Raw genomic sequence first — 12,798 nt, 5'->3', positions numbered from 1 at the left:
TTAATCAGGTCCAGCGTTGTCGGCTTGGAATCACGAATGAATTTTCTTGAAGGCTTTTGTTAGCCACATTGAGGTGTATTTTATGTCCTGTAACTTGTTCTGTTTGAAAGCTTAGCAGTGCTTCCTTAAATGCCACTTTTTAATTGCTAGGGATAAATCCAGGTTTATTTTTCGATCAGCGATCCAGATGCATCTCTTTGGTTGGGTTTTCTTTTTTTCATTGCTTATTTGCTTTCGTCTCTTGGTTGTTTTTTGTTTATTTATTTTTGAGAGAGAGAGAGAGAGTGAGAGAGAGAGACAGAGAGAATGTGTGCAAGCAAGGGAGAGGCAGAGAGAGAGGAAGACAGAGGCTAGGAAGCGGGCTCCGTGCTGAGAGGGGAGAGCCCGACATGGAACTCGAACTCACAGACCGTGAGATCACGACCTGAGAGCCAAGGTCGGACGCTTAACTGAGCCACGGAGGCGCCCCACGTCTGTTGGTTTTTGAGCAAGTTCAGTTCTACGCTCATCAGAACAGCTAGCATACCTAGCTCTTCTTTTCAAAAACTAGAGTTCCTTAAAAATGAACAAGATTTGATGGGTTTCAAAATTTCTTTTGAAAAGCCATTGACGTGTTATTACAGTGGATGTTGAACATCAGAAACAGATGAGGATTCTAGCCATTTTAGGACATCGTCATGGTCTAAGAAACTCATGGACATGTGTAATGTGAATGCAAGTGGATTATTCAGAGGCAGAAAGAAGGAAAAGTATGGAAGGAAAGAAAGTATCCTGCCATGTTTTGAAATACCAATCCCCCGTCTTGTGCCCGTTTCAGTTGCCAGCTCAGGGCCCCCAGGCTTTGTAATTAATTCTAAAGGCTTGGATGTACATGTTTGAGCCTTAAAGACTAGTAGCTAATTTTGGTCAAGTCTTAGATTCATTTACCTTCTGAAGAGGGTTGAAAATGGGGAACCTCCTTCACCCTTCATGGTGATTAAGACCTGCTCATTTGTTCAGTAACTTTAGATGTCATGTGAAGCCAGTGAGGCATGTCTACATTTGAATCTTTCTCGAGTCAACCACACCCAACTTCTATTCCTTCCGGGGTTTTTTGTTGTTGTTTATGTTTTCAGTGCTGAAACTGGGCTTTTCCCTCTCATGTCCCTCTTGGCCCTCCTCCCCTTTTTGCCATTACTGCCCAACTACTGGGTACATGATCAGCATCTCCAGCGGCTGTCAAAATAGAAGATTTGGTAACTGAGCAATACAAGGGGCGAGGAAAGGACACATCGCCTAATGCATTTTTGTGCTTGCAAAATGTTACAACGTGCATTAATTACACCTTCGGGTTTATAGTTGGAAACATTGCAGGCTGTTCTGACACACCCACTGGACTCAGGCTTCAACCTCTCATCTTTTCCCACCGCTCCTATACTATTAAGTTTGCTCACTAAGGTTCATTGTTATAGTACATCAGTTAAGCTGTCCAAAAGAGGGCAATTGGGCAGTGACAAGACAAGCTCATGTGTAATGTGAAAGAAATGAATGTGGTGATGCATGAAGTGTAATCTCTGCAGTAACATATCAGAGACACCAGTAGGTAATTCACTAGTCATGGCATTGATTGATATGCTTAGCAATCTGCTAGAACTATTAGCCCCTGCACCATTAGGAAGAAGCGTATTTAAAATCTAAGGGGTGCCCTTATGTGTGCCCAAGGTACGTAAATGTAAATCCAGTATTTCTAGAGTCCTGTTCTGGCAGTGAAGTGAGAGCTACCCTTGTCATTGCCATCTTTTGTGGAATCCGGAGCCTGGTTTTGTCTCTCCTACCCCGTCGCCCAAAGTGGCTTGAGAATTCAGTCATGTTGGACTACAACACAATTTTTTTTTATCAGAGACATGATGGCTTAAAACTGATGTCATTATGAGGTTTAAATCAACTTTCTGCTTGCTTGAACATGGTCACCTGGGTATGGATGTACAAGGACAAAAAAAGGTTGATCAACTCTGTTTGTCTTTGAGCCAGTGATACCTGGGGTTGTAAAATTGAGTTCCACGAGCAGTAATCTGTCAACTGTCCCCACAACATACATTTTTTAAGCCTGTGTCTGCATTTTCTTTTATAATGAAGGGGTCGGTTGTCCTGGAAAAAGAAATGTAGTAAGGCTCAGAGGTTATGTGTTACAAATGCCAGTAGTGGCCACTTTGTGATGCAGTCACCAGGGTTCTTTTACATACCTGCTCATGGCCCTGGCTAAGTCACCTTAAACATGTATAAATATGAAAGTATGAATAGACAGTAATATTTCAAAGGCCTTTTTTTTTTTTTTTGCCTGAAGGCATTATGTTATGAAATGGAAGGACGTTTTTGTTGTTTTTAAGAGTACTCTAGAGTCTTCTCCGGTTTATATAATGAGCACATGGGCTTTTCTCTCTGATTTCTTGAAGCATCTGAACCCACCCCCCCCACCCCAAAATCAGTAATTCCGTATAGAAGTATATTTTCATTATTATTCCCACCTTTGAATTTTTAAAATGGGAACTGTAGATTACATGGTTGGTATATATACCTATAATGAATTTAACGTGGTACCGTTATTCCTTTCTACCACATTGGAAATATGTGTGATGCTTTTTGGAAAATTGATAACCGTTGAGTCTGATGAGTGACTAGCTTGCCTTTTATCTGTCTTAATTCTATCATGAGATCCCGGCTGTCAAATAGCAGCATCCTCCTGTAGATAGTACGCACTGAAGTAACAGTTTAATCTCACGAGCAAGGTGTAGCATTGATGGAGGAGAGTGATTTGACTGCCTCTCTGTAGATCAGATGAGGATGTTCTTAAACGTAATTATCACAGTCAAATTTGACCCCAAAGTATGCCTGTTGTCAGTGAGTTGCTGTTTTATTTACCATTTCCCCCTGTGAGTGATGAAACGCATTTGCCAGCCCACTGGAATAAAAGGAAAGTGGAATAACATTAATGTACTCTTAGGTGTAACAAGTGTAACAAGACATTTGCCTTTGTCTTTATTGGCTGGATAAACAGCTTGCTGTTCAAAGAACTTCAAAGTTCCGCTTTTCTTGGAGGGAAAGTGTTAACGCAGTTGTTCGAAACCGTGTTCTTCCATTTTTTTCACCTCCCATGCAGCTGACCCAGAAATCAATTAGTTTGAGTTGAAAAATAGGCGGCTTGTTCTTTTCATGTGTATTTACTCCCCGGAAAATAAAAATAGGTGTTGACTTGTGTGGCTTTATATCAATATGCTATCATCCACAGACAAGCCCATTCACTCTTGTTTCAATTGAGTAAACAGTGGTCGGAGGGTCAGCCATATTCACAGGTAATTGTTGGTGTGCGGACATCAGTGGCAGGCCTGTTAGCTACAAACACATCCCACATGTCACTTCGGAAGGTGTTTGAAAATAATAGCCCAGATGCAGCAGAACCGGACGCGGGATTGTGTAGTGACCTTTCCCTTTGTTTAATTTGCCTCCGAGGCTTAATTTCAGGGGACAAGTAATAATTGAATATGCCTAATAACTAAATGCTCATTTGGGACAAAATCCATCAAAATATAATTGGCATTTGATTTTTATGAAGGGAGAAGAAAACCGAGTTGGCTGTCGAGGATGCGTTCTAAGAATATCTGACCACTTAATGTATCATTGGAAGCCTCCTTTTATAATATATATTAATTGCAAATACTTGAGCATTTGAACATTTTCGTGGAGAACCGTTAGGAGAGACCAACTGTTTTTGTTAACGCTCCTCTCAGAAAGGCGGGGAAGGTTATTGGTCTGCTGTGCAATAATTTACTCCTCTTTGATATGCAAACGATCCACGGTGAATATAAAAAAATCCTATCAGACTCATTTCACAGTTCTTAACCACTCGGATTCTCTGGAGTCCATTGCCTCATTAGACCAGTGCTCTCCAATGCTAGCATAATTAAAATCTTTAACAGTTTAGCAAAGTAAAGATGTTTGGCTGATCACGTTGAGATGATTATCTATCCATTGTATTCTAAATGACAAAAATAAATTAAATTTAGACCTTGGCATTTTTTATTATGTGTTTCAAATGAATATAATGCACACAGCCTTCTTTTTTAATTCAATACCTTAGGTTTGGTAAGAAACACGCCTGTTTCGGGTGCTTCTATGTAGTCAGAAAATGGCAGGCTTTCTAGGATAGCTGTGTTACAGTTGATTGAAACAATGAACTGCAGTCCAGACATCCAGTTCTAATGTGGAATTGCCTTATGCTGTACAGGGTTTACGATTTCCTTTCGCTGTCCTTTAGAAGGAACTGCTGTTTTTTGTTTGTTGGTGTCGTGAGCTACCATGTAGAATCTTTTTCTTCTCTGCCTGTATGCGCTAGCATATGCACTGAGATGGGATTTGGAAATCATGGGCTGTAGAGGCATGCCTCTAAATAAAAATGATGAGGCCATGATAGCGAGATCGACATACTGATTCTGTCTCCTCTTGGGGAAGATACAGGTTGACACTTACTCCTCAAGACCCAGGTTCATCTTGACCCCCTTAGGACACAAGAGAACTTTATTACTCCAAGTTTATTTTATGTTTGCATTTTATTCTGCAATGGTTCATTAGCATTGATCTAAGAAATGACAGTAATAATAGTGTTACTTGTTAAAAAAAAAAGTTACACAGTTTTTCAGTAGACACATCCATCAATTAAGCATGTGGTACTAGAAACCAAAATTAATGAGGAAGATAGGTGTGTTAATGAAATAATCATAGTATAATCAATTTGAATGTTAAAAGTTGAAAAGCATTTCAGGAAGACGATATGAATTCATAATTTATGTCTAAAAGTGATTAATAAAAACTATATTTAATAACAAAGCTATTTGTCATCATTTAAGACTTAAGCACAAAAATTATTCATTTTGTGGTTCCTGTTGTCATCATAGTAGAGTTGAACGAATTTATTTTGAGCCCCTTCTTTGTGTCTAAAAATACAACATCTATCTCCTTTTCAAAAATCTAGAAACAACAGTTTGGATGGAAGCATACCATCTCTGCAAAGTAACTGTGTTTGCAATCCTTTCCACAGAGGTCTTCTGTGTGTGACGAGGGCACTTCACCTCGGCTGTTCAGTGGGGGGACACGGTTGTTACTGACCGTACTTGCCTTACTTGGGAGGGGGGAAAACGCACGCACCAAAAAAAAAAAAAAAGAAAGAAAGAAAGAAAGAAAGAAAAAAAAAAAAACCCTAACACTAGGCTTTGTTTACTGACTCTTTGATTTAATTACTGTTTGAAGAGGACGGAATTAGCTGTTAATTGATTTAATTATCCAATTTGTTTGTTTCAGGCATGATTCCAACTGAACTGCAGCAGCTCTGGAAAGAAGTGACAAGTGCTCATAGTGCAGAAGAAACCGCAGGCAGCAATCACAGCAGTTTGGATCTGACCACGACATGTGTCTCCTCCTCTGCACCTTCCAAGACCTCCTTAATAATGAACCCACATGCCTCTACCAATGGACAGCTCTCAGTCCACACCCCCAAAAGGGAAAGGTAGGAATGAGCCGCTGAGCTGTGTCCAGAACGGTCTCTGCCACGGGCGGGGTGGGTGGCCTTGTTCAGCCATATCTCAGCGATTCCTAATTGGATCCATGTGACTTGAATGTGCCTATAATTACTTTAAGAATGTGTTCAATATGGTTTGGGTGTGAAGCATCTAATTATTTTCACCTTTTCAACATGGAATTAGCGCTTATATAGGTCTACCCTTAAGCTTAAGAACCCAGGCAGAGTTAGTTTTTCCCTGCATGGGTTGGATTTCAAGGGTGCAGGCTTATTCTTTGGGCCAAGGGCTCACCCCACGCAAGCTGAACTCCTGGGCTCGAAACACCTTCTAAGGGAGTAGCAGAGTCTGGTACTAGCAATTATGAGTCACAGGTCAAGAAAAGGTAGCATTTAGTCGCTCTGTACTGCCCTCCTTGAAGGCCTTTTTCATGGTGAATACTCAGCGAAGGTTTGAAGGATGGAGAGCTGGAAGGGGTCTGTGTATATGCACACACAATCCGTGTATATCCACACAAATTAAAAAAAGAATAAAGTCTTCCCTTCCAAAGAGGACTGCAGTGCTGTCTCAGTTGCTCTATTCCTGTTAGGAAGTGAAGACTTTATATTTTACAATTGCCCTCAGCTTCACTCGAATGTTAGCCGACGCCACGTTTGTTTGAGATAGCCAGAATACATCATGGGAGCAGAAGAGGTCTAAGAAAATGAAGCTGTTAATTCATGCTACTGGATCTCAGCACCCAAAAGCATTAATACTACTGTTGAATGCTTTTCAGAAGTGGAATATATATAATGCTCCTAAAATTAAAAAGATTTATTTTCAGTGTACTATTTTTAAACCGTTTCCCATCTATTTCGTATGCCCAGCTTCTCCACACAGAAGAAAAGAGACTTTCAGAGTAATGTGTGATAGTAAATGTCACTTCCAGCAGTAAAAACAAATTCTGTATTTTGTTTTTTTTTAATAAAAATGACTCAGTGAAAGTTTTTTTAATTATATTTTTCACTTGAGCAATTACAAATATAATTTCATATATTTCGTGAAATATTGAGCATTAAGAAGCCCACGGGTTTAATTAGATTTGTATCTCTCTACCAGCAACATTTTATCCATTTTGAGATCAGTAATCACAGAAACTGCTATGTGAATATTTGTGCCTGTGTGTGCGTGTGTCACGTTCAAGCTTAAAAACGTGAGAGGGTCTGAGAGATGGAGATAATCTGTTTTAACCGAAACTTGCTACGATCCCTTTAAGATCACTTGGGAGTTTCTGTGGCAGACATAGGGGAAGTAAAAGGTGTTTTAAATGACTGTTTGGGACAAATTGAAGGATGGAATGGTGGACTGTAAGAATCTGTGTGGAGCCACTGGGCCACATGTGGCTTCTGTTGTTTCCAGTGAGGATAGATTTGTATGTCCGGAAGCCAGTCTTAGCTCTTGCTTTATTATCTCTTACGATGTCTTTGTAATTAAAAAGCAAACAAAAAAACCCTCAACATTAAATAGCTTTCAAAGAAAGGTTCCAGGCTGTCGTCCCCTGCTGTACTTGCTTTTGGTGTGTAAGGCTGATGATGCCCATTTACTGCAGAGTGATCGAATTACATCTTCATCCGTAGGCAGAACGGGCCATCCACTAAAAAAAATGCCGACTGATGCACTTAAGGTATTTGTTGCAATCTTGTCGGCCATGTGGAGCCTGCACGGATTTCCTGTGACACAGAAAACTCTTCTTGTTTAGATGCACTGTGCTCAGTTTCATTCTGAAAGGTTCTGTATCTGCAGTCAGGTGATAGATTAGCAATGAGGCAGGTGGGAGAAGAATAGCCCTTTTCAAACATCTTAAGGTGTATTTGAAAGTAAATGGATCTGATGGGCAGTCTAATTCCAGGAGAGTAAGTTTGTTGGAATATTTCGTTTTTTATGGTCCTTCCTTGGCTGCACAACGGTTAGGCTTAATCTTCATTATGCTACCTGGCCAAAATTAGAATATGGATCGGAAAAGAACTTGGGTTCTCCTGAGCCTTAATCTGGCTGTAAAATCAGGCTGAATTTCCCAGTTATACATGTAAAGAGGAGACAACTAGGACATTATATGCCACTCCTTAATATCTGATCTCTCAGTTTATATCATAGGGTAGGTTCCTAGTTGTGGATGAGTTAAAAGAAAATTCTAGTGACCCTATCTTAGCCGAATGTAGTGAACAAGATAAATGGGTACCTTAGGTTAGAGATAATTCAAAAGTTACAGACTTGCAGAATCGATCATTAAAAATTCAATTATTAGTTAGCCAGCTTTGTGTACGTACAGGTGCTTTTAATGAGGTTTTATCTGGTTTTACCTTACGATTGTTTTTTAAATCAGGAATGTGGTATCCTGTTCAGTGGAAAATGGTAAAAAAAAAAAAAAAAAAAAAAAAAAAAAAAGCCATCAGTATAAAAATATGTTTTCACCTGTGCGCTGCCCGGAGGTTTCTCTCAGGGGTCCCTTGGAGAATTGTCGCCCCTTCCTTGGCAGTGCATGTGTGAAACACGTAACTTTGTGGGCTCTCCGTTGACTTCGGCGTGGTATCCTTTCCCCCTCTCTGTCCTCCTGGAGCAGTGTCTGAACAAGCAGAAGCCTCTGTCGCACTGAATAATAATCTAGCCCTTCAAACTCCCATCTCAGGTGAACAGCTTAGGAATTCCTCCTGCAAGGATTCAGGGATGCCCTGTGTGAAAATGGGTTGGAAAAAGGCAGCATCCTAGGGGTTTCTGTTTTTTGAAGTGGTCACCTGTCTGACAGTCTCACCGAGGTCACATATTTCTGTGTCATTTGGAAACCGCCTCGCCCCCGCCCCTCCTTCTCTTGCCCCCTTGCGTTTTGCGGGCTCCTGTGAGCAGCCGCTGTAGCAGCAGCTCTGGGGTCTGGTGAGCTGCAATCTGTTAAGGAGATAAATAATGTGCTTGGCACGACACTCCTACTCTCCTCTTTAATTTGTCTTACACAAGGAAAATTATAATTAAATCATTCAGGGTAAACCCTTGAGTGCAGAGAAGGGAAAAAACACACTTTGGGAAAGATTGCCAATAGAAACCCACTTCCCTGTTGCGCAGGGTAGAGACATTTATCAATATTCAGCACTATTACGAGAGGAGCGGCCCATGTGATTTGTGAGGCGGATGCCAACGCTCAAATCAAGGCTTGTTAAGATCCTGTCCCTGCGCAATCACGGACATTCAGCATCATTAGAATTCAGTACTGGCGCCGTGCTTCGTGCTTTGATTTTCTCCCAGCGATTTAATAATGTTTATTGTGCTGATTATATATACATTCATTGGTGCAATAAACATACCTCGGTTGCCAGCGCCTGGGAGAAGCGTGGCGAAGGTGAAGTTCAGAAGGCAGGAGCTAGAGGTAGCTGAAGAGGAAGCAGGCACGTTCGCCTCTCTCGCTGCCATTTTATTCCTGTGGACCAGGGAGCCGTGACGTCTTAGACGAAGAGATGAAACTCAGACCTGGGATACCTGTGAACATGAAGCTGTGATGTTGTTTCCTTAACTTGTCTGTCTTGCTTTAGGAAATTCCAAGTTTTGGTGTGGGTAAACAAAACCAACGGAATGCAAATGAAACATTTATTAAAATGCTAAATTTAGTAAAGCCCTTTGAGCTTCTTGGATCAAAGCAGCTATGTAAATACAAATAGCAATTACTACTTAAGTAATTGCCTGAATTAAAATTCTAAATATCACATTATATTATGGTGCACTAGGGAAAGGAAAGTGAACTCACATTTAATCAGTTCTTTCTCTGTCCCGAGCACTGGCTAAACTCTTGTGTTTGGAGTGATGTCTCATTTTATCCTCGAGACTGCTGGGAAGCAGTTGGGAGTATTAGACCCATTTCACAGACAAGGAAATTGAATCATGGGGATTAAATAACTGACAAAGAGTCACAGAACTGGTTCGTGGCCTATCCAAGATCCAAATTCAGGCCCGTCTCTTACTAAACAGCACTTAAGGTTTTCATTCAGTCCAGAAGTGAATATTTAATTACGATAAGAATGACCCTCCTAAAATAAAGTTTAAATTTAATTTAAAGCCAACAAAACGTATGCTGACTTCACCTACTGTGTGCCTATCAGCACATTTTATAGGAAAATAGCAGAGTTTGCTCTTTTAAGGCAGTACTGGTATTTACTGGGCCTTTCCTAAAGGCAGGGGGTGGGTAGGATTTGTAAAATATAAACCACTCACAACGTGAAACAGCACAGAGGGAGCAAAAAGGAACCCCATGCTGGATTTGCACACAAACGCCAAGCAAGCCTCCCTCCCTCTGAAACTGTCCCGCCTTTGCTCCTGGCCTCGTGAATCTCGCGTTTCTGCATCGAACACCTCATACGTTCTTTATCCTATTTCCCTTGTCCTCTGCAGTCTGCATTAGAAATATTCCAATTTGCTGACCCTTCCCAGCTTTTTGCTTTCAGTTCAGCCGCCGCTAGCTAACTTGAGCGTCGCTGAGAGTCACAGCTGCTCTAGATGTTAGCGTCGAGGCTTCCTTAAGCACCTGGCGGAAAAGGTTTCTTTCACCTTTGGCAAGACCATGGTTGTGCAGTCTCTTCTCTCTCTGTGGCTGTCCCGTTGTGCTCAGAATCAGGTGGCCCAAGTTGGGCCCCTTCCCTAACCTGCCCTCTGCCCAGTCCCCGTGTTCCTCCTTCCTTCTCCTCGTGTGTTGACACAGCCCCTTGTATTCCAGTTGCTTGCGTTTCCCACTTTTCCACACTCCACAGTGGGCAGCTGCCTTCAAATAACCCCTTAAAGGTTTTTGCTTGGCTAGTGCACTTTCAGACACAGTCTCTGTTTCTGATTTGTGGCTTCTTGACATACTGCCATGTGTTTGACTACACGAACAATAACATTTGTGTTTCCCGCCCCACTCTTTTCAAAAGGCAAGGAATTCAAACGTGGACAGGCCTGGCATTTCATTTTTCTTTCTTTCTATTTTTTTTTTTTTTTGGAACGAAATTCTCTGTTGATGAATTGGTATTGGTGTTCTTGGTTTACTTGCTAAAATTCTAGAAGTTTGTTTGTAGAACTGTTCCACTTATACACGCCTTTATCTGTTACATGTTTTCATACTCGTGTTGCCGGACTATTGAGCCAGAAATGTAAGCAGTCAGCTCTAGGTCACATTACTCTGAACAGCTCTTCCTCATTTCAACTGTTGTTGTTTTCTTTTTGAAAACCAGATGATTTCTTCTCGGTTTCTTTTGATTTGAGGCATTTGAACCAACGAGCTACCCCAAATCTTTATTTTCCGTTAGAGCATTCCAGAGAGCATTCTCCCGTCAGACCGTCCCCGATTGTCTTCAAAATCATTACTGCTCCTTTCTGCCATTATGTGCTTGGGGCAGCTGATCTGTAATAGAAGTCAGCCACTTATGGCCTTCCAGCCACATCTGGCCCGGTGCTCATTTTGTAAAATAAAGTTTTATTGGAACACAGCAATGATAATTCACTGACACATTGTCTGTGGCTGCCTTCATGCTACAGCGGCTGGTGGGAGCAGTTGCAGCAGAAACATGGCCCACAGTGACTAAAATGTTTACTGTCTGGCCATTTACAGAAAATAATTTGCAAACTCCTGATTTTAGCTCTAAGCAAAGTGTTTCTCAGATTTCCTGATGATATTTTCACAGGTATTTTCAAAAATACATAGCTTCCTAGGCCTCTCTCCTGAAGAATTGGATTATACCCGTCTGCGATGGGGTCAGGAATTGGTATTGGTCACACATACCCTATGTTCTTGCTACTCAATGGCCGCCGGCCAGCAACTTTGGCATTACCTGGGAGGATCAGGGTCTTCGGTCCCACCCCAAACCCACTGAATCAGAGTCTTTGCTTTAACCAGATCCCCAGGACTTGCTCAAATTTGAGAAGCAGTGCCAGTGGGCATGTTCACTTCACCTGGGTTTGGGCGCTGTTGGAAAGGGCAGAGTTTCCCCCCCTAAAATTGGATTAACATCCCAGACGTATGCAGCCCACAACGCTAGTGATTTGCCATTCTTGTGTGAACCTACACGTTAGCGGTAGAATTGCCAGAAGGAATCGCTAGCTGGTATGCAGTGGTGATGATAACGCAGCTGCTGTTTACTGAACTGTTAGTTAGTGCTGGACACATGCTTCAAGGATTCCACGTAAGCCCCGATACTGATCTTCCCATTTAATCCTGACGGTAACTCTGTGGGGTCCTGTCTTCTTTGTACGATGACATTTGAGGGCTCAGAACATTCGTGTAGCTTGCACCAGCAACACAGTTAGTTGGGGTACCAGGCAGGGACTGGAACCAGGGTCTCTCCAACCCTCAAGTCCTTGCAATGACTGTCATAGTGGAGTCGTTCTCAAGTAGGCTGTTGATCAGCACCACCTTGGCTTCATCCCAGACTCCGGGGTTACAGTCTCGATGGGGCGAAGCTCCGAGATCAGGATGAGGCCATAGCCTTGAGGGGTGAGAGCCTGGGGCCAGACGTATCTGTTCAGCCATAATTTGGGAGAAGCTCCAAAGGGTCTCAGAGAGCAGCTCTCCTCCCTTGCGTCGTCTTTTTGCAGGGAGGCAGATCGGGTGACTCGCGGCAGAGAATGTGAAGAGCAGGCTGGGCATGGCCTGTCGCGTGTCGTGAGGGACGTGAGTGAGAAGTACATGTCGCCTGTCGCCGAGGCCTGAAATACAGGTGCTTCTTAGCCCCAAAGCAGACTGGCGGGAGCGACACCTGTCCCGTGTCTGTCTGTGTGGGCAGTAGACTGTGTAGGGCAAAATTATTTGTGTTTATATCAGGAAGAAACAGCCAGGTCCAATCAACATTTTGTACCACAGACGTGCTGCTGGGTGTTTTGTGACCATGATGCTTAGAAGAGCTGCATTCCGTTTGTCTCATGCTTAAACCCTGTTGCTTCTGGGTCTTAGAAGCAGGGAAGAAAGGTTCCGTCACGGCAGGGTGGCATGGTGTCATCTCTTGTCATTCATACATAGGATGGGGGGAGGGAGATGATCTTTACAATATTGGCATGCCATGAGGGATAGGTTTATGGATTTTCTTGACTGTTCACTTTGTGTGGTGATTAAAAAAAAAAATTCAGCCATTATTCTCTAACAGCTGTTGTATCTTATCTCAATAAAGTGGCTTTTACCATAACACACCATCATTAGACTCTATAAATCTTTTTCTATTTATTGTGTTTAAACGATACATGCTTTCCAATAAAATGACATCATCGC

The 12,798-nt window shown here is 42.1% G+C and overlaps 1 protein-coding gene across 8 annotated transcripts in view; it reads left to right on the top strand.

Annotated features, from left to right (window-relative positions):
- Positions 1–12,798, top strand: part of FOXP1 (forkhead box P1) — a 455,797-nt gene that overhangs the window by 370,964 nt on the left and 72,035 nt on the right. For all 8 annotated transcript variants that reach the window (XM_042979417.1, XM_042979412.1, XM_042979416.1 and 5 more), the window contains one exon: positions 5,332–5,536. In XM_042979417.1, the coding sequence (XP_042835351.1) occupies positions 5,332–5,536 (205 nt within the window). The remainder of the gene's footprint in view (positions 1–5,331; positions 5,537–12,798) is intronic.

Source organism: Panthera tigris, chromosome A2 (genome assembly GCF_018350195.1).
Source record: "Panthera tigris isolate Pti1 chromosome A2, P.tigris_Pti1_mat1.1, whole genome shotgun sequence".
NCBI classification, from domain to species: domain Eukaryota; kingdom Metazoa; phylum Chordata; class Mammalia; order Carnivora; family Felidae; genus Panthera; species Panthera tigris.
This window is presented reverse-complemented; position numbering and strand designations above follow the sequence as displayed.